General features: G+C 38.6%; 1 protein-coding gene across 1 annotated transcript in view; it reads left to right on the forward strand.

Annotated features, from left to right (window-relative positions):
• Dnah7 (dynein axonemal heavy chain 7) overlaps positions 1-26,113 on the forward strand; it is a 285,457-nt gene that overhangs the window by 137,826 nt on the left and 121,518 nt on the right. Inside the window, exons 36-45 of the mRNA XM_008835602.2 lie at positions 1,795-1,992; positions 3,477-3,632; positions 5,438-5,606; positions 7,027-7,153; positions 8,150-8,369; positions 13,062-13,934; positions 15,768-15,997; positions 19,052-19,382; positions 19,918-20,264; positions 25,167-25,347. Coding sequence (XP_008833824.1) covers positions 1,795-1,992; positions 3,477-3,632; positions 5,438-5,606; positions 7,027-7,153; positions 8,150-8,369; positions 13,062-13,934; positions 15,768-15,997; positions 19,052-19,382; positions 19,918-20,264; positions 25,167-25,347 — 2,832 coding nt within the window. The remainder of the gene's footprint in view (positions 1-1,794; positions 1,993-3,476; positions 3,633-5,437; positions 5,607-7,026; positions 7,154-8,149; positions 8,370-13,061; positions 13,935-15,767; positions 15,998-19,051; positions 19,383-19,917; positions 20,265-25,166; positions 25,348-26,113) is intronic.

Genomic DNA, 26,113 nt, shown 5'->3' on the forward strand with positions numbered 1-26,113 from the left:
CTTCACATAGATGGAACTGGTAAAAGAAATGAGCCAGGGGCCCCTCCCAAGCCCAGGTGACCTCTGAGGAACAGATCCTCTAATGACCATAAGAGTAAAAGTAAATTGGCTTATCTGGGCAGACTGTATGGTCTTAAACCTATAACCAAAGATTAAAGTGATCAATGTAATTTTTTAAGAGTCCATGTGTATAACTAAAGGCTACATAACAAAAAACAATGCCCGACAGGAGATACCTTCCTTTGAGTTGTTGGCCAGGGTGACCCAAGGGACTCCCAAACAGTAACCCAGCATAGAATTGGGACAATGAACATCAGACCCTAATATTTTCTAAAGGAATACTGGCAACTGATTGCTGCTAGATGAGGAAGATCTGAGCTCCCTAAAACAAGGAACTCTAGATAGGCTGACAAGATTCAGTGGATGGACGAGCACTGGGAAATGGCTGGGGGCACCAACAACACAGTGGACAATAACAGGGATGACAAAGTATACGGGTCCATGGAGGGGGGAAAGTTTATGGGGGCTGTCATTTGGGATGTGGGTATGTAGATGAATAAGATTGTTTGTGATGTTCTGTATGAAAAACACAAAAAATCAACAAATAAAAAATTTGTTATATTTGAGGAAGAAGCATAAAAATTTGCTTCATGTTAATTAGTAGAGGTGAAAAATACTACCATTAAAATCTACCTGATGACCTTATATCCATGCTCAGGTGCCAAGGATCTCAGAAAGTAACCGACTCTGACTAGTAATACTCAGGTACATAGAGATTAGAGATGCATATGCAAACATCTAAGTGTTGGTAGCATTAAAAATGATATTGTTTTCTGTATGAAACAATATATTTTAAAATGAAATGCAGATGTTTCTTAAAGGTTAAAACCTCATTCAATTTTATGTCTTATGGGCTTTATACAGAGTTCAATATTGTATAACTGTATTAATTCAACTGTGAACCTAAAAATTTACAGTCAATTTTGAAAGAGATATATCTTAGCTCTGGAAATTGTTATTGCATATGTCAATGCTGTTGTAATGAAATGCTTCTTCTAAGTATGTGGTTATTAAATAAATAATTTTTAAAAAATCTTAAAAATTAAAAAATACAATGGAGAAGGCAATAAATATTTACTAGAGAGAAAAACAAAATTTTTAAATTTTATTTATTATAAACATTATTCTAGAAAATTAAATTATATAGTTCACAAACCAATTGTATGCAAATATATAGATAATATTAATTCATGTTAAACATAAATTGAGAAATCTTGCGAGTCTATATATCTGTCACAAAGCAATGTGAATATAGTTAATGCTGCTATGTTGTATACTTATAGTTATTAAAATTACATTTATACATTTTCATAAAGACAAATCTTGCCTGAAATAAGCCAAATACAGTAAAAGTCAAGCAATATACAATTATTATCTATGGAAATTGTAACCTATGTCTGTTAACAGATATTAAATTCTTTAGTTTTTAGCTCCCTGATTTATTAAATTTTGTCAGTGTCTTTAAAGAATCTAATGCTGATGTTTGTATTAGGAGCAGCCAGTTTCAGAACCGGAAGTTCACCGCATTGCCATCTCACTTTTATTCACATGAAAGCTGTTTTTTTTCTTCCATTTATACAAACTAACTTTCAACTTAAGCAGTAAGTGTTCTAAAGAACAGGAAAAATATGAAAATTTCAGGATTTTGTTGGTTTTGATCTCTTCTGCAATAGCACAGATGTAGTCTGAAAATGTTTTATAGCTTTCCCCTGCTTGGTTGTTTATCATAAACAGGGAATAGGAAGATGGGAACCATGGATAAAGAAATTAGGAGATGCTCCTCCAATTCCCAAAGACGTGCTGTTTAATGAAATCATCGTGCCAACTCTGGATACAGTTCGATATTCTGCTCTGATGAATTTGCTTACCACTCATCAGAAACCTTCAATCTTTGTAGGACCAACAGGAACTGGAAAGAGTGTCTACATCATCGTATGTACTGTAGAAATTTGTAGTCTAAAACATGCATTCCTTAGAATGCTAATGTTTAAATGGCTAGCTTAGGCAGACACTCAACTAATTTGTTGTTTAAACTATAGGGTGTTTGGGGTAATTGCCTCTTATTTTAGAAAATTCATCAAAGAATTCATCAAACAATAACAACAAAACAAAACAGAAAAAAAAAACCCTCTTATGCTAGGAATGGTGATTCACACCTTTAATTCCAGCACCCAGGAAGAAGAAGAAGATGAGGATCTCTGTGTATTCCAGCCCAGCCTGGTCTACATAGTACGTTCCAGGTTGTAAGGGCTATGTAGTGAGAACTTGTCTCAATAAATAATAAATAAATAAATAAATAAATAAATAAATAAATTTTTAAAAGCTCAACTGTTTTGCTCTGGTTGGCTGCCTGTATCAGATGATAATGATATTTTGTCAGTAAATTATTGTCACATTTTACTATGAAAAGTTTATTGAGAATGAGAATTACATCTTTGGAAAACTTGTATTTTCATCAGTTACACTTGATGGCTACTATTCTAACTTATCTGACATCTGATGGATTGCTGTACAGTAAAAGGACTGATTTTCCACAGTGATTCTTGAATCATAGCAGTTGTGTCAGTTTTTAAAAGTACCAGCTGCTGTAACAGAGCGTGTCCCAAATTTGGCCACTCTCCTTAGCTGGCAGAGGGGAGGTAAGGTGCTCTCAGACCATCTTCCAACTTATGTTTTCATTTCGTTCAGGTTCCCCCAATTGTTGACAGTGTTCATTTCTGGTTCTTCGTTGATATTATTTTTGCTGAATGCTTTAATCCTGGAATATATTTGGGCATGTCCTGGTTTTTCTAGGATCAGGCATTGAGGCATAATATGGAGAAAATACAACTTTTTGTCATTTATTCCTCCATCAAATTCAACCCGGGCAATAGACACTACTGATATTAAAAACACTACTTTTCATAAAATTGGGATCTACCCTATGTCTTGGTCTTCCCTTACATCTTGATTGAAAACCATTGTAGTTCTACCCATTTTCCAGTGAATTCTGTTTTGAAATATTATTTAAGCTTCTTAACTTAAAGAAAGATAACTTGGTATATAAGTTTAAAAACAGCAATGTGTATTTAAAAGAACACTGGTCTAGAAAGAAACAAAGGGCAGATGGAATTCTTATCTTTCTCTGAGGCCGGAGGCAACTTTCCTAACCTCATTAGTCCCTGAGCTTCATGTTAAGAAGGAATGTGTACTCCTCATAATGGCTGTGGAAATCAGAGAAGATGCATACAAGGCACCTGGGCAGGTAGAAACCTGTTGGCATGGTAACTGTTATTTCTTATTGATTCCATCTTTTTTGGCATTGTTCTGACATGTCAGGTTAGACTCAAATCTGTGAACAATGATGCACAGTGTTTATTCTAAAATGGCAAAACACAGTTCAGCTGTGGCTCATGCTATTATTTCTTGTTATGTAGAATTTTCTTCTAAATCAACTCAATAAGGAGATCTACAAACCTCTGATAATTAACTTCTCAGCACAAACTACAGCAGCCCAAACTCAGAATATTATTATGTCAAAACTGGACAAAAGAAGAAAGGGTGTTTTTGGTCCTCCTTTGGGCAAGAGGATGGTAATAGCTTTTTTTATGTTTCTTCTATCCATAGTACAATACCAGTTCTGTTGCTACTGGAATCTTGGGGTTCTTTCATGGTTCAGATGATACAAGGGAAATTGGGATCTCTTATTGGGGTTCTTAGTTTCATTAGTAAAAGAATTTAAGAATGAACTCAAATGGAAGCTTGAGGACAATTTTACTAGAGTTTAAAAGAAAAACTTTCAAAGCAGGCAAGCTGTAAATCTCAGCAGCTGCCCAGAGGAGGAGAATGAAGGAGAGAGAGAAAAAAATCCAAGCTGTTTAAGTCTGCATGGAGGTCAGACACATGGTGGAATAGCAATAACATCAGGGGGTGGGGCACTTTAGAGAAAGAGTAAGGAAACCCAAAATATTGGGAGAAAACAAAATATTAGGGAATGCATGCTTATAAAAGAGAGACAAAGAAGAGAAAGAGAAGTTGTGCTTTTCTGAGTAATCCAGAAAAGCAGGCAGAATTACCAAGCACATAATTGCTGTCCTAGTAAACCACTGTGCTACAGGCCAGGATTCTGGGAAAGAAAAGTACATTATCTCATTAAAGGCTAAATTATTCTGCCTCTCTCTTTAGCATGAATTAAGATGAGCCTACCTTCCTATGGGTGGTCCCTTCTCTAGGTGACTGACCTGGCCCAACTGAAATGTTAGGTTTCCACCCAGGCCAGAGGTTCTAGTCTCTTGACAGGAAGGAGATTTTTTTTTCTTAATGGGTCTTTAGTGCTATGCTACTGCAATCAGAAAAGAGAAACCAAATATACTAAAGATTGTATTTATTTATCTTTTTATTTAGTGTACACGTGTGTGTGTGTGTGTGTGTGTGTGTGTGTGCGCGCACACACGCACGCATATCTTAGTGCCTCAGCACTTTCCTCCATGTGGATTCCAGAACCTAACTGGGGTGGTCAGGATTGACAGCAGACACTGTTACCCTCTTAGCTATCTTGCAGCCCTGCCTGCTTTTCTTTAAGTCACAACTTTTTATTTAAAAATTTCCTGGGCTAGCGATGTAGCTAAGTTGATAGAGTGCTTGCTCAGCATGCACAAAGCTCTGGGTTTGAACCCCAGCACCTTGTAAACTGTGCAGTGCCACAAGCCTGCACTCAGAAGGTTGAGGCAGGGCAATCAGAAATTTAAGGTCATCCTCAGATACATGTCACATTTGAGGTCAGCCTGGAATACATGAGCCTCTGTTTCAAAAAATAAAATTTCTAAAACTGGTAATATTTGTATGTTACTGAACATCTTGATATTATTTTTAAGTGACTGTCCTTGGAATTGAAACCAGAATATACATTTGAGAAGTTCTATCTTAATTCCTTCTCTAACACTTAGAGTATTTACTGTTTGCTTTTCTGGACCTTTAAGAACTTTATCTACCAAATGACTTATTTGTGTTCCTCTGCAAAGAACACCAATTCTCAACCTAACCCTCACCACTTATTATATTCATCTAAAAATCACTCCTTTTCTATTTTAATAAGTTGAAATATTATACAAGGAAAAAGACAAAGTATATTAGAAACAGATAATATAAGAGGGTTTGCAAGTCCTGAACTATTAGCCTACAAAGATTAGTAATGAGAAGCTTTCCCTGTTTCTATAGAAACATGAAATGGGAAAAAATATCTCCTTGGTCCATGAAAGCTTGTTTGGAAAAGAAACCGTTGCTTCCCACATATGCACTCTATAAGAATACAGACTAATAATCTGCCTCAACTTTATTTACACAGCAGGACACCATATCAAATGTTAGTATTTTCTAATATCTCTTCTCTTTTTCTTAGGTTGTCTTTGTAGACGATGTCAATATGCCTGCTCTGGAGGTCTATGGGGCTCAACCTCCCATTGAGTTGCTTAGACAGTGGTTAGATCACTGGAATTGGTACGACCTCAAAGATTGTTCTGTGATTAAACTAGTGGACATCCAGATCATGTGTGCTATGGGACCTCCAGGTATATAAACATTCTGAGTTTGTGATTATTAAGACAATAAACTACTCTGGCTGTCTCTAAAGAGGTAACTGGAGAAAGAATGAGAAACCCAATCAGGCAGTTTAGTTACAGTGTTTAAGGGATATATTTTCAATGTGTGTCTATTGAGGTCTAATGGAATGTACCATAATAGTCAACTCCATAAAGTGAATGAGCCTGGTTGGAACATTTGCCCACCAGCTCTTCCAAATCCTTTCTCATTTTCTGGGACTTGACTTTATACTTCCTGTTCTGCATTCTGAGAGCCCTGTTCTGCATTCTGAGAATGCATTTTGCATTCCTGTTCTGCATTCTGAGAGCCCCCATTATGTACTCTAAAATGTTTATTTAGTTATTGGGGCTGGAGAGATGGCTCAGTGGTTAAGAGCACTGACTGCTCTTGCAGAGGACCTGGGTTTGTTTCCCAGCACCCACATGGTGGCTACGAACCGTCCTTAACTCCAGTTCCAGGGGAATCCAAAGCCCTCTTCTGATCTCTGCAGCATTGCATGACACGGGTGCACTCACATACATGCAGGCAGTACACTCATATACATAAAAATAAAATAATAATAAAAATATTTTAAATGTTTGTTATTTATTTATTATTTATATTTTATGTGTATGAATTCTTGCATGCTAAATGCACTGGTGCATGCAATGCCTGTGGAGGTCAGAAGAGTGCACCAGATCCCCTGGAACTGAAGTTACAGACAGTTGTTAGCTACCATGTGGGTGTGGGGAACTGAACCCATGTCCTCTGCAAGAGCAGCCAGTGCTTTTAACTGCTGATCCATCTCTCTAGCCCTGATTGTGTACCTTTAAAGTCACTTCTTTGCTAAAGATTATATGATATTATCCCTTTAAAATATAACTGTCATTTGTCTATATATTTTATTTGTGGTGCTGATACTGAACCCAGAGCCTTGAGGGTGCTAAGCATGTGTGCATCCACTGAGCCTTGTCTCCAGACTATATGTTATAAAGATGATAACATTTTGTAAAATGATATGTTAAATTCTAATTCAGTTATTAAAGCCTCGTGTTTGTTAATGAAATCATTGTTTTATGAAAACAAGTCCCAGAATTTTAAAAGCATGAGCCAGCAGTGAAGCTGCTGAATGCAGTACAGAGACTATGGGAGACTGATGTCAAGATGTGGGAGAATCAGCTGTGTCACTAGACTGAATCTGTTCAGGTAATCCAACTAGAAAACCAACAGCTTGAGTTTGAGCAGAAAATAGTTTTGATATCAGTGTCCTCCAAATGATTGGTTGTTTTTAACTTTCTTGTGTGTCATGAGTTTATCATCTTCCATGTTATGGTAAACGGTATGGTACTGGAGAAAATACTTTAATATATTCTAGTAATATTATTAACAACTACCCTTTCTAATATTTAGGTGGCGGCCGAAATCCAATAACTCCTCGCTATATGAGACATTTTAATATTATAACAATCAATGAATTCAGTGATAAATCCATGTTTACAATCTTCTCTAAAATCCTAACCTGGCACTTAAGAACCTGGTAAGTAATTAATTTAAGGTCTGTTTGGATTTTTTCATTAAGAGGTATAAAATAATCTAGAAACATGTTAATATGAATAATATTTATCCAGCATTTCCATGAAATCATCTCTAGACAGAGCAAAGATCACAGGTGCCATTGCTCCCCTCCATTCCCATCTCCCAGCACCTAGCAGAGCACAAAGGTAACATTCATTCTGCTACACAATATGTCCATGTGTGAGTGATTTGAATTTTTATAAATGAAGGCTGGGAAGAGGTGTCAAGTTTATGCTGTGACTTTGAAACCTTCTAGTATAAATCAGGGTATCCTTGCCCAAATTTGAGAGTACAGCCTTGAACCTGTTACCTAGAAAATGTTTCCCAGTTCTGGGATTGAATTCTAATCCAGAAGATGTATGGATAGCAGGGAGCCCTTCTCACCTGGGCATCAGCCATCTTATCTCTGGTGCCCATTCTTGTCCCACCTAGTGGTGATGGAGCAGACACCTGGCTTCTTGTCAAGCCAGGAGTTAAATATAGCCAGTCTTTCCAAAATGAATATTCTTTCCCTGGATTTCTATCTGCCTGAACTATGCACTTGTTTCTTTTATTCTCCTTTTACTTTGTACTTTTATTCTCTTCTTTTTTCTAAAAGTACTTATTCCAGTAACGTTCTTATGGATCCTATTTATATGCAATTGAGAACACCAGGGAGAGAAAGAGCTAGGAAGCTTTTGTCTTGGGGACACAGGATTTGGAGTCACACGTGGGTGGTTCTTGGTTGCCTTTTGTGCTTACACAGTGTGATCTACTAGGCTGATCCTGCTGAATTCACGGGCTTCCTTTGGACATAACATAAAATAGTGAATGAAAACCACCTTGAAAAGTCTAGACTTTTTATAATAAGTAGAAATTTTATAAATCAAGTTGATTCAATCAGAATTAAACTTTATATTGGTCACAGAATTATTACTGTATTTGCTAACTTTTTTCTTATTTAAAATTTTTTCTTAAGTTTTAAGTTTCCAGATGATTTTCTAGATTTGACCACACAAATTGTGAATGGCACAATGACTCTGTACAAAGATGCCATGAAGAATCTCCTGCCTACTCCTGCCAAATCCCACTACTTGTTCAACCTTCGTGACTTCTCCCGTGTCATTCAGGGTGTTTGTTTGTCAAGACCAGAAACAGCAGAAAACAAAGAAGCGATCAAACGTCTCTGGGTTCATGAGGTAAAATTCCATGTCATTCAAATGTGATTATGAAAGAAACAAGAATTACTATGGTAGTAACAGAGTAAAAAGAAATACTTAGTGATTTATGCTGTGGAAGAATATTTAGCTATTCAGATCAAGGTAATTTTTAAAACATTTAATATTAATAAATCTAAAGTATTTGGAAAGTGTCTGATCTTCCATTTTAAAGTATTTCTGTTGATTTGCAGGATATTTTGAAGTAGAGATTAATTTCAATCACTCTCCTTTAAGTGTCTTAATCCTCCTTTGTTGTTAAAGCTTTTTTTTGTGATGGAATATTTTTAAGCTGATATTTTTATAAGGAGTATATCAATTTACATTATTATTTATAAATGCCCCCAATGAAAACAAAGCTGCAAAGCAAACCAACTTTAGGATTCACAGTTTGAGAGCATACAAAATCTATGAAAGTTTTTCTATACAAATTATCTTGAGACTAATGATCTGATGCCTTCCTTCCTTCCTTCCTTCCTTCCTTCCTTCCTTCCTTCCTTCCTTCCTCCCTCCCTCCCTTCCTTCCTTTCTTGTTTTGAATGTGCATTTTCTTATAAAACTTGACAGGAGATAAGACAGAAAACACAAAGAGTGATATTTTAAATGGTCACAGAGACGACAGAAACGTATACAGAAAGGGTCTAACCAGCACATTTTAAATACATGAATAATAGAGTTATTTTAATTTTTAATACTGTAGGTAAGAAACTCAGAAATGAGGATGTGCTGTTATACCAAATCCATGTGTACAAGTAAAAACTTAAAGGTGGGGGCTGGAGAGGTGGCTCAGCAGTTAAGAGCACTTACTGCTTTTGTAGAAGACATGGGTTTGAATCCTAGCACCTATATGGTAGCCAACAACTGTCTATAACTCCAGTTCCAGGGAATCCAACGCCTTCTTCTGACATCTGCGGGCATTGTTCGACATGGTACACTTGCATGCATGCAGGCAACATACTCATAGACAAAGATAAAAATAATACTTAAAAAAATTTTACTTACTATTTTTATTTTATGTGTATGAGTGTATTGCCTGCATGTATGTGAGTGCACCTGTGTCGTGCAATGATGTGGAGGTCAGAAGAGGGCTTCAGATTCCCCTGGAACTGGAGTTAAGGACGATTCGTAGCTGCCATGTGGGTGCTGGGAATTGAACCCAGGTCCTCTGCAAGAACAGTCAGCGCTCTTAACCACTGAGCCATCTCTCCAGTCCCAATTAAAAATAATTTTTAAAATTAAAGGTCTTAAACCAGTTTCCCTAGGCTTTTTCAATACCATACTTGAATTTTAAAGTCTTACAAACTCAAATCTGAATCTTAGTGCCTATCCATCCACTCCACTTCTAAGTTTTGGCCGCAGCAAGGTTGTAAAATGTTCTTTGGAAAGGATGATCTGGTAACCCAACTGCTCCAGACTAGTTCACCTAGCTGACTGAGGGTGTCCTACTTCTGAGTATGGGAACAGAGGCTCCAAGTTCATCAGGCAAATGAATCATAGAAAAGGCTGGAAGCTGGAGAGTGAGAGGGAAGGAATGGGGAGGCAGCATCAAAGGCACTGAAGGAGAGTGCCTTCTTTTGTTTGGGCTGCTTTGACAAAGACTGGGTAGCTTTGCCAGTAAGAGGCATTTATTTCTAACAGTTCTGGAGGCTGAGAAGTTTTGAATGCTAGCAGATGTGAGTCTATGAAAAGCCTGTTTCCTTGCTTCTACACAGTGCCATCTCCTTGTGTCCACATGATGATTAATTCTACATGTGACCACTCTGCCCCAGCACCTAATACTTCCCAAAGGCCACATCTAATACCATTACTCAGAATGAGGATTTCAACCCATAAATTTCATAGTGACATAAAGGTTTAGAACATAGCAAAGGGCATTGCCTAAGGCAGCATTAGGTGCCAGTTTTTGTCTAGGAAGCCTTTAGCACTTTCTACCTCAGGTGTATTGGTCTTCATCATTCTGCCTAAATATCTCTCCACATTATACACAGGCCTATGGTCTTACTCAGACATCTCCTTAATGCATAGGCTACTCTATCCCCACAGATCCATCAGTCCTTATTTTGATTTATTCTTCATAACACTGACTATAACATGACACATTCTAAATTTTTTCCTTTCTCCTTGTCTTTGTTATAATAGAGGCCTTGTGACTGCAGTAACTTTTGTTTATTCACTACTTTCCTTAGTGCCTAGTATATAACAATACTCAGTAAATAGTGATGAATTAGTACCTAGCAGAAGACAGGCAAGCTTCCTACTACATAACAGTTCTTATCACTTGGGATTATGCATGCCATTGGTTCCTTCTAGTCACTGGAGTAGTTTATATGTACTGTTATTTATGTGTGATAGATACAGTTGCTTTTAGCCTTTTTCAGATTCTATACTGCATTAGGTATCAGATTATTGAGCTTTAACAATAGCTAATGAGTTCTTTGGATATTTAGTAAGGTTCATGACAAAATAACTTGCAATTTTAATGACCACTTCATATTCTCATATATGCAGATATGTTTATATGTATGTAATGAGTTCAGATTAATTCACAAATTTAGTCCAGTAGTGCATAGGGCCTGGTTTGGGTGCCTTTACCCACTTTTCCTTGGGCTGCTGGGAGGGCATTGATCCTCCAGGCTAGACAACTCCCTCCCTTTAATCAGATCTTGCCTTCTCAGTGAAGGATTCACTGAATTAATACTATAGCCCAAGACCCCACTCCTATCCTATCAGTTCAGACTTCCCTGTCCGGTTCTGTTTCCTCTTTTCCATCACATTTGCCAACTTCTACTGTGCTGTATAATCTATTTGTTATATTTGGTGTCTGTCTTCCTCAGCACATCAGCTCTGTAAGGAAGATTCACTTTTCTTTTTTCTTTCACTGATTTATCTTCAGTGCCAGGAACACTGTTTGACACATTGTTCTCAGCATTTCAAAAAATATGAAGTATGGAACTCTGCATTCTAGTTTGTGTTTTATTTCTGTTCACTCAAGAAAGCGTCCTTCAGGCTTAAGGCATGTCAAAGACCACAGTGGGTGTCCTTTTCCTCTTCAGACATTGCTACCTCACTGGACCAAAGACAACTTCATGAAATGGTTTTAAAGAATCTGGTTTCTTTTCATTCTCTTGGCTACTCCAAAGCACTCAAACTTTAGTCAGATTATTACTGTTTTGCTTGTTAAATATAGATAACCTATAAAATAAAGATATCCCTAGAAAAGAGATAAATGAATTAAAATTAGAAATTTTCATCAAAATTAAAATTTTTCATGTTGCAAAGGATACTACCAAGAAAGCAAAAAGACAATATATAGAAAGTAGATAGTATGTGTAAACTATATATGTTAGGTGGGTACTATCCAGAATACATAAGAAACTATTACGACTGAACTTACTTTTATAAATGTAATCCAATTTAAGAGTAGGTGGAAGATTTGAGTAGACATTTCTCTTAAGATGATTTACAATGGACAAGAAAAGATGCTTCAGATGATTAGTCATTGGGGAAATCAAACTGCAATGAAGTACCCCTCACATCCACCAGAATGGTCATTATCAAATGATGAATAAGAACAAGTACTAGTGTGGATGTGAAATCACTGGAACCCTCATACACGGCTAGTGGGAACATAACATGGAAAACTAGCAGTACAGTAGAGGTTAAATACAGGTACCATGTGACTAGCAATTCTATTTCTAACTACATACCCAGAAGAACTTCCCCTCCTGTGAGCCAGAGCTACAGTCCCCTCTTGGTGTGCTCTCTAAAAGCAAGGATGTATAATTCAGCCTAAAAACAGACTAGCCACAGGACAATCGTATCAGTTTGAAGACATCATTGTTGTATACTCATTTCTATGCATATTATATGCATATAATCAGAGGTTTATTTTAATATGTTGCCTTCTGAAGTGACTTCCAACAAAAATTAATAAATGTCAAAGTACCCAAGACACTTCCTTTCTAGAAAAGATACTTAAAAATGCAACAAATAACTTTTCTCAGAAGCATTCCTAATTACCAGTCCTGGTAAAAGGAAATGTCTTGGAAAAAGGAAGTGGCAAACCCTGGCTTCCAGTGCCCAAACTCTGTGATGTGGGTCTGAGAGATCAGCAAAGGCAGTCACTACTCTGTGACTGGTTCAGGGATCTGATCCACCAACATAAGCAGCCTATTCTTGAGGCCTCTGCTCTCTTTGCATCTACACAGTCCATTAGTCCTTTCAAATTGTATCAAATAGACATGGCTAAAATTAATATTTAAAATAAACTTTAGAGGACGGAGAGATGGCTCATTGGTTAAGAGCACTGGGTGCTCTTGTAGAGGACCCAGGTTCGATTCCCAGCACCCACATCTTGGCCAACAACCATCTGTAACTCCAGTTTCAGGGGAATTTGAAACCCTCTTCTGACTTCCATAGGCATCGCACAACACTGGTGCACTTATGCACATGCAGGCAATACTCTCATACACATAAAATAAAGATAAATAACATTTGAAAATAAATTTAGTATGAAATAGTCTTGATTCCTTGGATACACTTTTGACAAAACCTGTAGGAATTTTCTACAGAATTTTGTTTTACCTACCTATTTTATGTTTTATAATTTGTAGTACAAAAGTAAGAAAACAGAAAAAAGAATTGTTTCTAAAGCCACTTTTTAAAATTATACAGGTCCTCAGAGTGTACTATGATCGCCTGCTGGATAATGCGGACAGAAGCTGGCTTATTAACTACATACAAGAGATCCTGAAAAATTACATGCAAGAAGATTTTCATGACCTTTTTCAAAACTTGGACTTCGATAACGATGGAAAAGTAGATGAGGATGATTTAAGAAGTTTAATGTTTTGTGATTTCCATGACCCCAGGAGGGAAGACACCAGCTACAGGGAAATCAAAGATGTAGATAATCTCCGAGTGATTGTAGAAGGTCACCTAGAAGAATATAACAACGTGAGCAAGAAACCCATGAATCTGGTCCTGTTCCGGTTTGCAATCGAACACATCAGCAGAATCTCTCGGATCTTGAAGCAGCCGCGAAGCCATGCACTCCTGGTTGGTGTTGGTGGGAGCGGAAGGCAGTCTGTCACCAGATTAGCTGCACACATGGCTGATTATTCCGTTTTCCAGGTTGAAATCTCCAAGGGCTACGGTAGCCACGAGTGGCACGAAGATTTAAAGGTGATCTTGAGGAAATGCTCTGAAGGCGAAATGCAGGGGGTCTTTCTGTTCACAGACACTCAGATTAAAAGAGAATCCTTTTTAGAAGATGTCAACAATCTACTGAATGCTGGGGAAGTTCCAAATCTCTTTGCACTAGATGAGAAGCAAGAGATATGTGAAAAGATGCGGCAATTAGATCGCCAGCGGGATAAAACCAAGCAAACCGACGGCAGCCCCATAGCTCTTTTCAACATGTTCATCGATCGTTGCCGCAACCAGCTGCACGTGGTCCTGGCCATGAGCCCCATCGGGGATGCATTTCGGATTCGTCTTAGGAAATTCCCTGCTCTTGTTAACTGCTGTACCATTGACTGGTTTCAGGTATCACCATGCAAATTTTAGATGGCCTTCTAGAAATGGTCAGTCTCCATCATCATCATGAAATAGTTTATAGACTCCACCCCAGTATGTAGTTTAGCAAACTCTTGTTTTGTCAAAATATATCTTAGGCAATCATAGTAACAGAAATCACCACAGGAAATCACTCAGAGCGTATGTGGTCATGTCATTAATCTCAACATGATAAATTTGAGGACAAATCTGCATACAATGGCATACTTGAAGCCTTTGCCAAGAACAGCCTAGGAAGGGACTTGTTCACAGAAGCCTGAGGAGGGTTAAGGGAGTCAAGAGGGAATGTTGGCACACTCAGGAGGTAGGGGAGCAACACTAGGAAGTTGACCCCACATCTGGGCATGAAAGGGCAGGGGGAGGGAAGTGTGACTGGATCTCAGTGTGTGTAGCAAGGAGATGTCTGCGGAGGAGCAGAAACCCAGAGCTGAGCTACTGTACCCACACCCTCCTTTCCTACCCTCCAGTCTCCTGCCCACCAAATCCAGTAGAAACAAAGGAAAAATGTCACAGAGATTTTTTTTCTTTTTTTTTTGTAGTAAATTTTTGTATTGGAAGCACAGAGCCAAGGAGACAAAGAGAAAGTGTGATAATGATGTGGAAGAAAGTAGCAAATCTAGACGAGCTCAGTGTGAACTCAGCTCTCCTTCTGATTTTAACAATATAGCACAATGCATTCTCAACATGTATGAGATATTTGGACTGTGGTTGAAATCCCATGTGTGAATCCAACACATAAGCATTTATGACCTTGGCAGTTTACATTGCCTCTGTACCTCTACTGCCTCATAAACTATTTCAGGCAATACATCCTTTGAATTCTTGCTTGCTTTGTACCAAGCCGTACTGTTACAATTGGTGATGAAGAGGCACTGAGGACAAATAAAATGTTCTCCTTGAACTTACTTCATAGTAAAAGCAGCAAGACTAATAATTTCATGATATGGGGTAATATACAAGAGTAAAGGCTTTCTATAGACAATGTTTAAGAGGAAACTTTAAAGACAAAAGTACCTGGACCAAGATTGAGGCAGAGAAGTGAGCTAGTGAAGATGGGGATGGATAGAAGGGATGGGAAGGGCAAGGGCAATAGAATGACAGGGGCCAAGCTGAGGAGAAGTGGTATAGTTAAGGTCAGAAAGGTAAAGATTCACAAGTTGTGGTAGATACAGAAAGGGTTTGGAAGCTACTTTAGGAATGGCACATATAGAACTTGCTTGTAGATTGGTCTAGGGCTGAGGAAGAGGAGGAGATCAAAGATGATTCCTGTCTTGGTTAGAGCACCTTGGTGTATGGTGGTGATGTTTACAGAGTTGGAGAAGACCATAGCTCTAATGGGGAGAGAGGAATCATGCTGTGGGTGTTTTGAGTTTGAGATGTTCCTGAGTCATCCAAAAGATACCAAAGAGGTAGTTACTTATATGATTCTGTTATTTAAGGGGAAAGGATAATAACATTTACCTCAGAGAATTTTGAGGGGGATTAAATGAGATAATAGTAGTAAAATGCATATGGAAGCAGGCATTCTGCGAGTTTAGTTCCTTTCCTCTTCTTTGCCTCTTCAAAACTCAGTAACAATTTCTCTAATCCCAGAGCAAACCATAAAGAGTTGTCATTACCCTCACTAGTCATTTTGCCCTAAGCAGACAAGTAGGTGAAGAAAGTTCTTGAAATTGTCTTCCAACACCATCCTCCAGCTATTCTTCCCTATCTCTAGCATCCATAAGTCACAAAGGGCTGCAGTGGTAACAGGCTTATCTCAGTAACCTTGATAAATTACTAAAATATTCATTTTAAATTTAGTCATGGCCAGAAGATGCATTGGAGGCAGTTGCTTCGAGATTCCTGGAAGAAATTGAAATGGCAGAGGAAATCCGGGAAGGCTGTATTGAGATGTGTAAGAGCTTCCACACGTCTACTATCAACTTATCCACATCCTTCCGTACTGAACTTCAAAGATATAACTATGTGACTCCCACCTCTTATCTTGAATTAATCTCCACCTTCAAACTGTTGTTAGAAAAGAAAAGAAAGTAAGAATGAAATTTCATATTTTTAAGTAAGCCATAATAACTAAAAGTATACAAAACAATATAGCAACGATATGATAAAATGATTTGCCTCCAAGCGTACCATTTTGTTAAAGCTTTGTTATTCAGTCCTTAAATATACCCTGGAGATTAGGAAACAGTTCTTATTCTTAGGTTTAAATTCATTGCCCAGTAAATGCATCATTTCATGTGTTGAAAGAATGGAAGTGGGACTGGGGAGGAGGTTCATTCTTAAGTAAAGTACTTGCTGTACAAGCATGAGGTCTGGATTCAATGCCTGGAATCATTGCAGAAAAATCTGGGTGTGGTGGTATATACTTGTAATTCCAATTTGGGGGAGGTAGGTAGAGACAGGCACCTCTTTCAGGTTGGCTATCCAGGCAACCTACTGTTCTTGGTGAGTTCTAGGCCAATGACAGGCACTGTTTCCAAAAACAAGGTAGATGACTCCTGAGGAAAACACCCGAGGTTGACTCCTGGCCTCCACACATGCATACACATACACCCACATGAATAAGCACACCACATAGACTCCCCACCTACATACAAAAGAATGAAGCTGTGACCTTTAGAGATGTGGTTAGTTCCAGGATTCCTTGACAATGATGTTGAGGAAGCAACATTCCAGTGTTTTTTCTTTACCAGGATTTCTAATACTCAAGCCTTCTCTTTATACAACCACAAGCTCAGACACAGCTACTCAACTTATATGACCAACTTTCTCTAACAAACTCTCATTTGGAAATGCCAATATGAAATTTAAGAAATATATACTATAGCAAGCATCAAGATTAATTTTTGGAAAAGTTGATCCCAAACTTTCTTTGGTTGTAAAAATTAAGACTTGGAAACTTATTACCATAAAGCTTGAAAGTTAAATGTTTAGAAAATTTTAGTTATCTCTTTCAAGGAAGTCTTCAGTTAATACTGGATTTCAATTGAAAACTTGACTAAGTACTTTTTTATATAGTGTTTATATTTTTTTTGAAGGGCAAGCAAACAAAGCGTTATTGATTGCCCATCTTTATAGAGGTTATGATTCTTTACATAATGAGATCTAGATCTTTCTTGTACCTAACCATGAGGACCATAATTTCTCAGAGATCATGAGTGCATTTTGGATATCATTCATGAGTTCAGCTCTCATTTGTACAAGCACAATATTTAAGGTTATCCTGATCGAAAGCAAAGTTGTAATGATGAGATAGAGGCATTTAGGAAGGTTGATGAGTCCTGGCTTCTTAGGCATTCTCAGTGGTTTTCAAATTTTCATCTATTCCTTCTTTCCCTTTAAATTTCTTTGCAAATTATTTTTCTAAGTTCTCCTTCACTTCAACTACAATTCCTACCTTGGGTTTGTGCTTCCCTTAGTAGGTAAAGTCCTAGATCTCTTAAGAGCCAGTTATTACCCAGAAGCAAATCATCTGGCCAAGAAGTCAGTGCTTGACTAGCAGATGTCACATGGGATGAGGCCCAGTGCTGACGTGGCTCAGGCTTGCTGCACAGGCTTTGATGGAGACAGAATCCACACACAGTACAGGATTGTATATCTGGTGCTTCTGTTCCCATTACTGTCAGGTACTTCACAAGAAGGAATTCAACATGTGATAAAAATATGTGCTGCCCTCATTTCTGTCTTTTCTTTCCTTCTCTGTGGTAGCCTTTTCAGTGCTGATTCTTTCTGTAGTTGTTACTTTGTATAGTCCAGGCTGATTTCCTACTCCAGGTATTGTTTTTAAGAATTTCTAAAATGTCATCTTTTACACTAAAAGATTCTAATATATGAGTATATAAAAATAAAATGCTGTAGATAAGGTTTTTCTTTCTAGAGAACATATACAAATACAGATAAACATTTTCTATTTTATTCATTATTTTTATTTTATATATATGAGTGTATTGTCTGCATGTATGTAAGTGCACCTATGTTGTGCAGTGCCCACGGCGATCAGAAGAGGGCATCAGATCCCCTGGAACTGCAGTTATGGATGGTTGTTACCCACCATGTAGGTGCTGGGAATTGAACCCGGGTTCTCTGCAAGAGAAGTCAGTCCTCTTAACTGCTGAGCCATCTCCTCAGTCCCACAGATAAACATTTTAAAGAACATTAAAATATTAAATTTTGAAGTCCTTAAAATTATTTCTTTAAAAATTTTTTTTGATTTATTCATTTTTAGTTTATGTGATGTCTGTAAGTGTACCTGTGTTGTGCAGTGTTCATGAAGGACAGAAGAGGGTGTTGGATCCCCTGGAACTGGGGAGTTACAGACAGTTGTTAGCTACCATCTAGGTGTTGGGATTTGAACCCTGGTCTTCTGTAAGAGTAGTCAGTGCTCTTAACTGCTGAGTCATCTCTCCAGCCCCTAAATCATTATTTCTAATCATTTATTATTTTAAAAATCACAGCACCAAAAAATGTTGTTTTATTATCTCACTTGTCCTTTTTGTTTTAATAAAACATTTCCTATTTCAAAGTGTAGTACTTTTTAAAAAATTAAGTACATTTTAAAATACAGATCTCACTGTCTAACCAAGGCTGACTTCAAACTCACTATGTAGCCCAGTCAGGCTGGTTTCAACCTCCTAAGTACTGGGAAGATGTAATATGTTTTAAACATGTTTCCACCCCTAGCAGTGTTCAAAATCATGTGTTTGGGGGCACTTAAGTCTATTTTAAGTGATTATTAAAAGATTAATAATGTTACTGGAAGCAATTTACCCAGTGACTCTCCATAGAGATGTGTGGTCCTAGTACAAGGGCCTCCTTGCCTTGCAACTAGTATATTTATCTTTGAGGTTTTGTTTTATACTTAGATCATATTTTATATGTTTTCAGTGTATCTGTTTGTTCATAATTGTGCATAATCCAGTATTGCAGTGTCCATGTTGTTTTTCACAAATTGCTAATCTTTGTGAATCTTTTCCACCACTCCTTATGTCTTGAAATGGACCAAAAAGGTCAAGAACAGGTAAGATTTTCCTTGCTGTGGGATACAGAGCCCTGCAGCTAACCTTATTTCATCTATCTGCTTCCAGTGAAGTAATGAAAATGAAAAGGAGGTATGAAGTGGGTTTGGATAAGATGGACTCTGCCTCGTCTCAGGTAGCCACCATGCAGATTGAGCTGGAGGCGCTGCATCCTCAGTTAAAAGTTGCCAGCAGAGAGGTCGATGAAATGATGATAATCATTGAGAGGGAGTCCATGGAGGTTGCCAAAACAGAAAAGATCGTGAAAGCCGATGAAATAATAGCAAATGATCAAGCCATGGCCGCCAAAGCCATCAAAGATGAGTGTGACGCAGACTTGGCAGAAGCCCTACCCATCCTGGAGTCAGCTCTGGCCGCCCTTGATACTCTGACTGCACAGGTGAGAGCTGAGCCCAGGTGAGAGCTGAGCCCAGGTGAGAGCTGAACCCAGGCGAGAGCTGAGGCCAGGTGAGAGCTGAGGCCAGGCGAGAGCTGAGCCCAGGTGAGAGCTGAAGCCAGGCGAGAACTGAGCTCAAGCTTATGGGATACCATGGTTTAGTTTCTCTCTCAAATTAGCGTGCAAATTTAAAAAAAATGAAAACACTTTAAAATTGGCAAAAAGACTCCCTAGTTCACTTGAAAAAAAGATCCCTGTTCACCACGAAGACATTCTGAAAAGGAGCAAAGCTGGTTGAAGGACGGCGGTTCTTTCCAGAGCTTTGACCAGCTTCACGCCCATAGTTTCTGTTATTTTAACCTCTCCTCCCCTGTAGATTTGTCAAAATTCTTGCCACAATACTATCATCACCATCATTTCTACATAACATAGAGAACGAGTTTCTGTACCTTAAGGTGTAGTTTGAAAGTACCAACCTTACAATGAATGTGCAAGCAAACATTTCTTGTTATTAATAGTTAAAACGTTGCTTTTCAAGGATATCACGGTGGTGAAATCCATGAAGAGTCCTCCTGCTGGTGTGAAGCTTGTTATGGAAGCCATATGTATTCTGAAAGGCATCAAAGCTGACAAAATCCCGGACCCGACAGGCTCTGGGAAAAAAATTGAGGATTTCTGGGGCCCAGCTAAGAGACTTCTTGGGGACATAAGGTTTCTGCAGTCACTTCATGAATATGACAAGGACAATATTCCTCCAGCTTATATGAATATCATACGAAAAAGTTATATTCCAAACCCAGATTTTGTTCCAGAAAAGATCCGCAATGCTTCAACAGCTGCTGAGGGTCTGTGCAAGTGGGTGATCGCCATGGATTCCTACGACAAGTGAGTGCTGAGGGGAACATAGCTGGACGGTTTTGTTGTCATGCTTAGTTGGGAAGATGGTGTAAAACTTAAGGCTATGTAAGTGAAAAGCTTTTCAGAAAGCATATTTGAATCCATTTTCATTCTTACTAGAGCCAAAATTATAGCAGTTGCAAGGATGCATACTTCAGTGGGTCTTAAGGTTTAGGGACTCAGGATCACTTGACATTCCTGAGTCTCCCAAATTTATTTTTTATTTACCATGTTAGAAAATTTAAATGAAGACTTTCTAAATATTCATTGATTTGTTTAAAATGGCAATAAAAGTATGGCATGATAATCAAAAACAGCTTATTCTATTTCTTAGATATTTAAATTTTGTCAAAAATAGGGAAGGGTTTGGGACCTGGCTGAGTGGTACAGCACTTGTCTAGAATATACAAGGACCTAAATTCCATCTACAGCATTCCAAAAAAAAAAAAAAAGAGAGATTTGGGCCAGAGAGAGAGCTCAGTCAATAAGTGCTTGCCTTATAAGCATGCAGTCCTGCGTTCAATCCACAGAACCTACATAATAAAAGCCAGGTGTGGTGGCACTGGCTTAGACTCTAGCTCAGGTGAGGCAAAGACAGGCACATCCCTAGGGCCTGTTGTCCAGCCACCCTAGCTTGCTTCCCAAGTTCCAGGCCAGCTTAAGAGACCACGTCTCGAGGAGTGATGCTTGAAGTTGTCTTCTGGTCTCAACATGTAGGCTTACACATGTGAAACATACATTTGTATACCTGCACAAACACAAACATGCACACAAGCACACATACACATGCGTACACAAGGGGAAAAAGAATTAGGAAGAACGGTGTTTTTTTTTTTTTTTTCCAAGTCTTTTCAATGTGTTTTGTGTGTGTGTGTGTGTGTTGGGGGGGTATATGTACATGTTCAGGCTGGTGTGTGTACATATGCTTGTCGGTGCATGTGTATGCATGTATGTTTACATGTGGAGGCCTGAGGTCAATATTGGGTGACTTTCTCTTTGAGTTCCTAAGCTAATGTTTTTGAGACAAGGTCTCTAATGAACCTGGAACTTACCAGTTTGGCAAGACTAGCTGGCCACTAGGCTCCAGGGATTCTCTTGTCTATACCTCTCTTGCACTGTGGCTATAGATGTGCGCTGCTGCATCTGGCTTTTACATAGATGCTGGGGATCTGAACTCACATCGTCGTCTTGTACAGCAGGTACTTACTTCACTGACTGGGCCATAACCCCAGCTCCTGCAATATGTGGTTTAATATGAGATGGCAAAACTCCCAAATCTTCATCTTATCATCCATCCTGTTTCAATATGTTGCTTTGACAGAAGTACATAAGGAAAATTAAGGGCTAGGGATATGGTTCAGTGGCATAGTGTTTGCCTAGCATGCACAGGGCATACATAAACACGTAGGCATACATAAACATTCCAGCCACACAGGTGTTTAATTGGACAAGAAATTGTCTCATGAATCCCCTTAGACCATGCTCAGATATATAGTCCTGTGAGATGAAACTTTTTGATAGTTATAGAAGAATAATTTACATTATGAGCAAGATAAGTAAAAGCTTTGTTATTTTTCTGAAAAGCAGCTGTTACATGATGTCTCTTAAATGCATACCCAATATGAATCATTATACATATATGATAATACTATGTATGTTTCAGGCCATGATAGAGTATCAATGATAAATTCTAATTTAACATTTTTATCAGTTGTTTGGAAAGAACATGACTGACTTCATTTTCTAGATACCAAGAAGATGGGTCCATCTTTTTCCTGGATAATCTTTTCTGTTATCACACACATAGTTATCACACACATAGATAACATTGAGTTGATGTTGTATTCTAGGATTTTCTTACCAAGATAAAATGATAAGTATAAAATACCTTACTTTCTCCTCATCAAATTTAAGCTTTAACTAGTTGGGTTAGCATTGTGATATTCTATATAAACATTCTATTCTACTTATGAAAAATCACCACAGTTCACCCTGTATATATTTTACGTGTATGTATCTACTTCATATATTTCATATTCATTTCAATGGCCATTTGTTTTAAAATGCATGTTAACTGTAGACAGGAATGAGTTTCATTATGGTAGTTCACACATGTCTGCAATGTACTGCAAGTATGTTTGCCAGCCATCATCACCCTTTTGTTCTCTATCCATTTCTTCCAGCTTTTCCAATGTCCTGGAATAGGACTTTTCAGACTGTTCCACAATGACGTCTAGATTTTACTAGTAGCACTTGTAATACCCCCTTTTTGTCTTTAGTTTTATTTGTTTGTATCTTTTAAAAATATTTTATTTATTATTTTTATTTTATGTATATGAGTGAATTGCCTGCATGTAGGTAAGTGCACCCATGTGTGCAAAGCCTGTGGAGGCTAGGAGAAGGTTTCGGATCCCTCGGGAACTGGTGATAGACAGTTGTTAGCTTTTTTCTTTTTTAAAAATGTTTTACTTATTATTTTTTAACAGAGCATAGGGTAGGGGTTTATTTACAGAAGAATGGACTTTACAGCACAGCTGTAAATGTGAGGCACCCACTCTTCTGTAAATAAACCCCTACCCTATACTCTGTTAATAAGGCTTATGTATCCTTTGCCCCTCCCCCCATATGCAGCTAAGGTTGACTGATCTGGTGGGAGGGGTAACTGACTCCCCCCTTGACTCCTTGATGAGCATGAGAAGGAGGTGTGACTATAGTTTGCTGGCATAGTGGTTAGAGGACATTTCCAGTTAACACCTCCACCCCTTCCTCTGGCTCATGCAGTCTTTCTGCCAACCTCTTCTGCAAAAGTCCCTGAGCCTTGGAGGGGGTGGTAAGTGTAGGATGATCTTCATACTGTTGTGGCAAGGCACTGAACTTTCAGGCCTCTGCATCTGTTTTCCATGGGCTTTTGGCCAGTTTCAGTAGGATTCCATCTACTATAAAAACATATACAGCAAGAAGCAAGAACATCTAAACAGTGACTGCTATAATAACTTAAGCTATGGGTATAAACACAAATGCTTGGTTGGTACTTTAGCAGGTGCATCATTTCCACCTAACAAAGCAATTGCAGTGACTTCCCACTGGGGCCTATATTCTCCCGTGCCACAGGGGTTTGGCTGGGTCTGCAGTACCAGATAGATGTTCCCCTTGTAGGAGTGGGCATTATATCCAATTGAAAATTTGCTGGTTTTACATACACTAGACACTCCACTATTGTACCATCAGCAACATTTTGTTTAGTATGTTGGTAGTGCAACACATAGGGTCTGTCGTTGAGGAGAATTATAGTGGACTTTCTCTCCCAGTCATCTGTGTGTTGCCTTTTGGCACCATGAAAGCCACCCATCCAGTGGCAGGCAGTTTCCAGCTTAGTCCAAGCTTGATTTCTCCCTCTCTTGCACTCACATCATGCAGTGTCTTCAGCAATAGGGTTTTTCCATCCACTTCAGTGTACAGCCAACATTATTGGCAATGGCCTTTATTGTTTTGGGGACCTCTAGTGTCCCTCAAGTCAATAGCTCATAGGGGCCAGCCCACCTCTGGAACTGGGATTTTCATTTAATAACCATATTACTTCTGGAAGGGCTTTCTTCCACGTAGGGTTGCTTAAGGCTTTGTCTTTTTTTTTTCTTTCTTTTTCTTTTGGCTAGTTTGGCAATCTTGTTATCTCTGTGTTTCATTGATTCTTTGTATTATTCTTTTAATAACCATTTTTAATTACCATTTCATTAATTTCATGCTGAACATTGTTATTTCTTAGAATCTACAATTAATAAATTTGGGCTTAGCTTGTCCTTGCTTTTCTAGTCCTTCGGGGACATCATTAGGCTGTTTACTTGAGATCTCTCTGATTTTTGTCATATGAGCACTCCCAGCTATAAACTTCTGGTGGCCACAGTCTTGGAGTTCGTAGTCTCTGTGGTATTCCCCAGGCATTGGAACTGTCTCCTCACCACAGAGGGCAGACCACCAGTCACCATGGCCTCAGCTGAGGCTCCCTGCTGTTTAAACTTCTTGTGGTTCTGTGTCCAATACAAATCTGTGTCCATGACTCTTGACTGTGTCTCACTCACTATGGCAGGGTATTCTCAGGCTCCATGACTTGTCATTTTCCCCCCTCTTGTTTCCAGTTAACTGGAGTAGCCCAGTCTTAAACAATAGACCCCCCTTTCTCAAGATGGTACATGGCTATTGCACACTGAGATAGAGAGTAGTGCATTGAATTTCTTCCCCTGTACTGGCCTGCCATATGGAAGGAGCCTCTGTCACACCACATCCCCACACTGGACTTAAGACTTGTGAAAACTGTGGATTTCTCCTGTGGCCAGGAGCCAGTTTGTTTTGTTGAGGGTCGTCAGGCTTACTTTGTGGCTGTGGCTTCTCTAACTTTTCTCTGCACCATTTCTTCATGTTGATTATCTGCTCTGTCAACTTTTACTTTGCTTTGTTTGTTTTGGGATAGGGTCACACTGTGTAGCCCTGGCTGACCTAGAGTGGGCTATGTAAACCAGACCAGCCTCTCCTGCCTCTGTCCCCCAAGAACTGGAATCACAGATGTGAATCATGTGCCAGGCTCCTGGCTACCTCTTCCTCAATTCCCAATGCTCTCTCTGTTTCTCTGCTTGGACACCTTGGCCCTTCTTTTTCATGAAGTCACGTGGTGGAAGCTGCTAATCTGCTTTCTTACCTCTGAAGTCTTAATGGTCATTTCTTATACCTGGGATCAAATTTGATTCTTCCGTGAAATGTGGAATATTGAAATCAGTGTGAATTCTGCATGAAGAAGCATTTGCGTCATTGTAAAGATACTTGGAAAGTAAATTCACTGGTAGAAACTTCTCTATAAATGTTCAATGGAATTTAATTTTCTGATTTTACTTTTTGCAGAGTGGCAAAAATAGTAGCACCCAAAAAGATAAAACTGGCCGCTGCTGAAGGGGAGCTTAAAATCGCTATGGGTGGTCTCAGGAAGAAGCAGGCTGCCCTGCACGAAGTTCAGGACAAGCTGGCCAGGCTTCAAGACACACTTGAGTTAAACAAACAGAAGAAAGTTGACTTGGAAAACCAGGTATATGCTCATCGTTGTAAATATGTGAAAACTCTCATGTTGCAAATAAGAACAGAATTGCTACCAGCACAGAACACCCCAATCCTGTTTCCTTCCTGGCCAGGAGTTGGCAGGCTATGGTCCAAAGGCTAGATCTGTCCATTGCCTGTTTTTGCATGATCTTAGAGCTTATAGTGGGTCTGACATTTTTTAAATGATCATGTGACTTAACATGGCTGTGTAAGTAGCTGTATAATACATACCTTTGCCTCTTGGGCCACAAAACCTAAGACATTAGCTTTCTGACCCTTTAAAAAAAGAATGGTTGAGTTCTTTCAACCATTTTTAATCTTTGAAGGAAAAGTTTCACAAAAGTATTTTCTTTAGTGGTTCCCAATGGCAATGTTATCATAGTCTGAGGTGTGATTCAGTTTATTATGAGCACCACTGAAAAAATAATGGGCGAAGAAAGAAACTAGAACGGCAAAGGATATTTACAGTGGAAAAATTAAATGGAAAATGTTTAAATTTGGAAACATCAAAATTGTTGCCCATTAAATACCGTTTGCTTTTTCAAGCCAATCTATGAGATAAACTGATATTTTATATCTTAATTTAAAAAATTATGTGTATGAGTGTTTTGCCTGCATGTATGTAAGTGTACCATGTGTGCAATTCCCATGGAGGTCAGAAGAGGGCATCAGAACCCCTGGAACTGGAGATACAGAGGGATATTAGTCACCATTTGGGTGCTGGAAACTGATCCTAGGTCCTCTGCAAGAGCAAC

The sequence above is a fragment of the Nannospalax galili genome, unplaced genomic scaffold, assembly GCF_000622305.1.
Source record: "Nannospalax galili isolate Female #2095 unplaced genomic scaffold, S.galili_v1.0 scaffold115, whole genome shotgun sequence".
In the NCBI taxonomy this organism is placed as follows: domain Eukaryota; kingdom Metazoa; phylum Chordata; class Mammalia; order Rodentia; family Spalacidae; genus Nannospalax; species Nannospalax galili.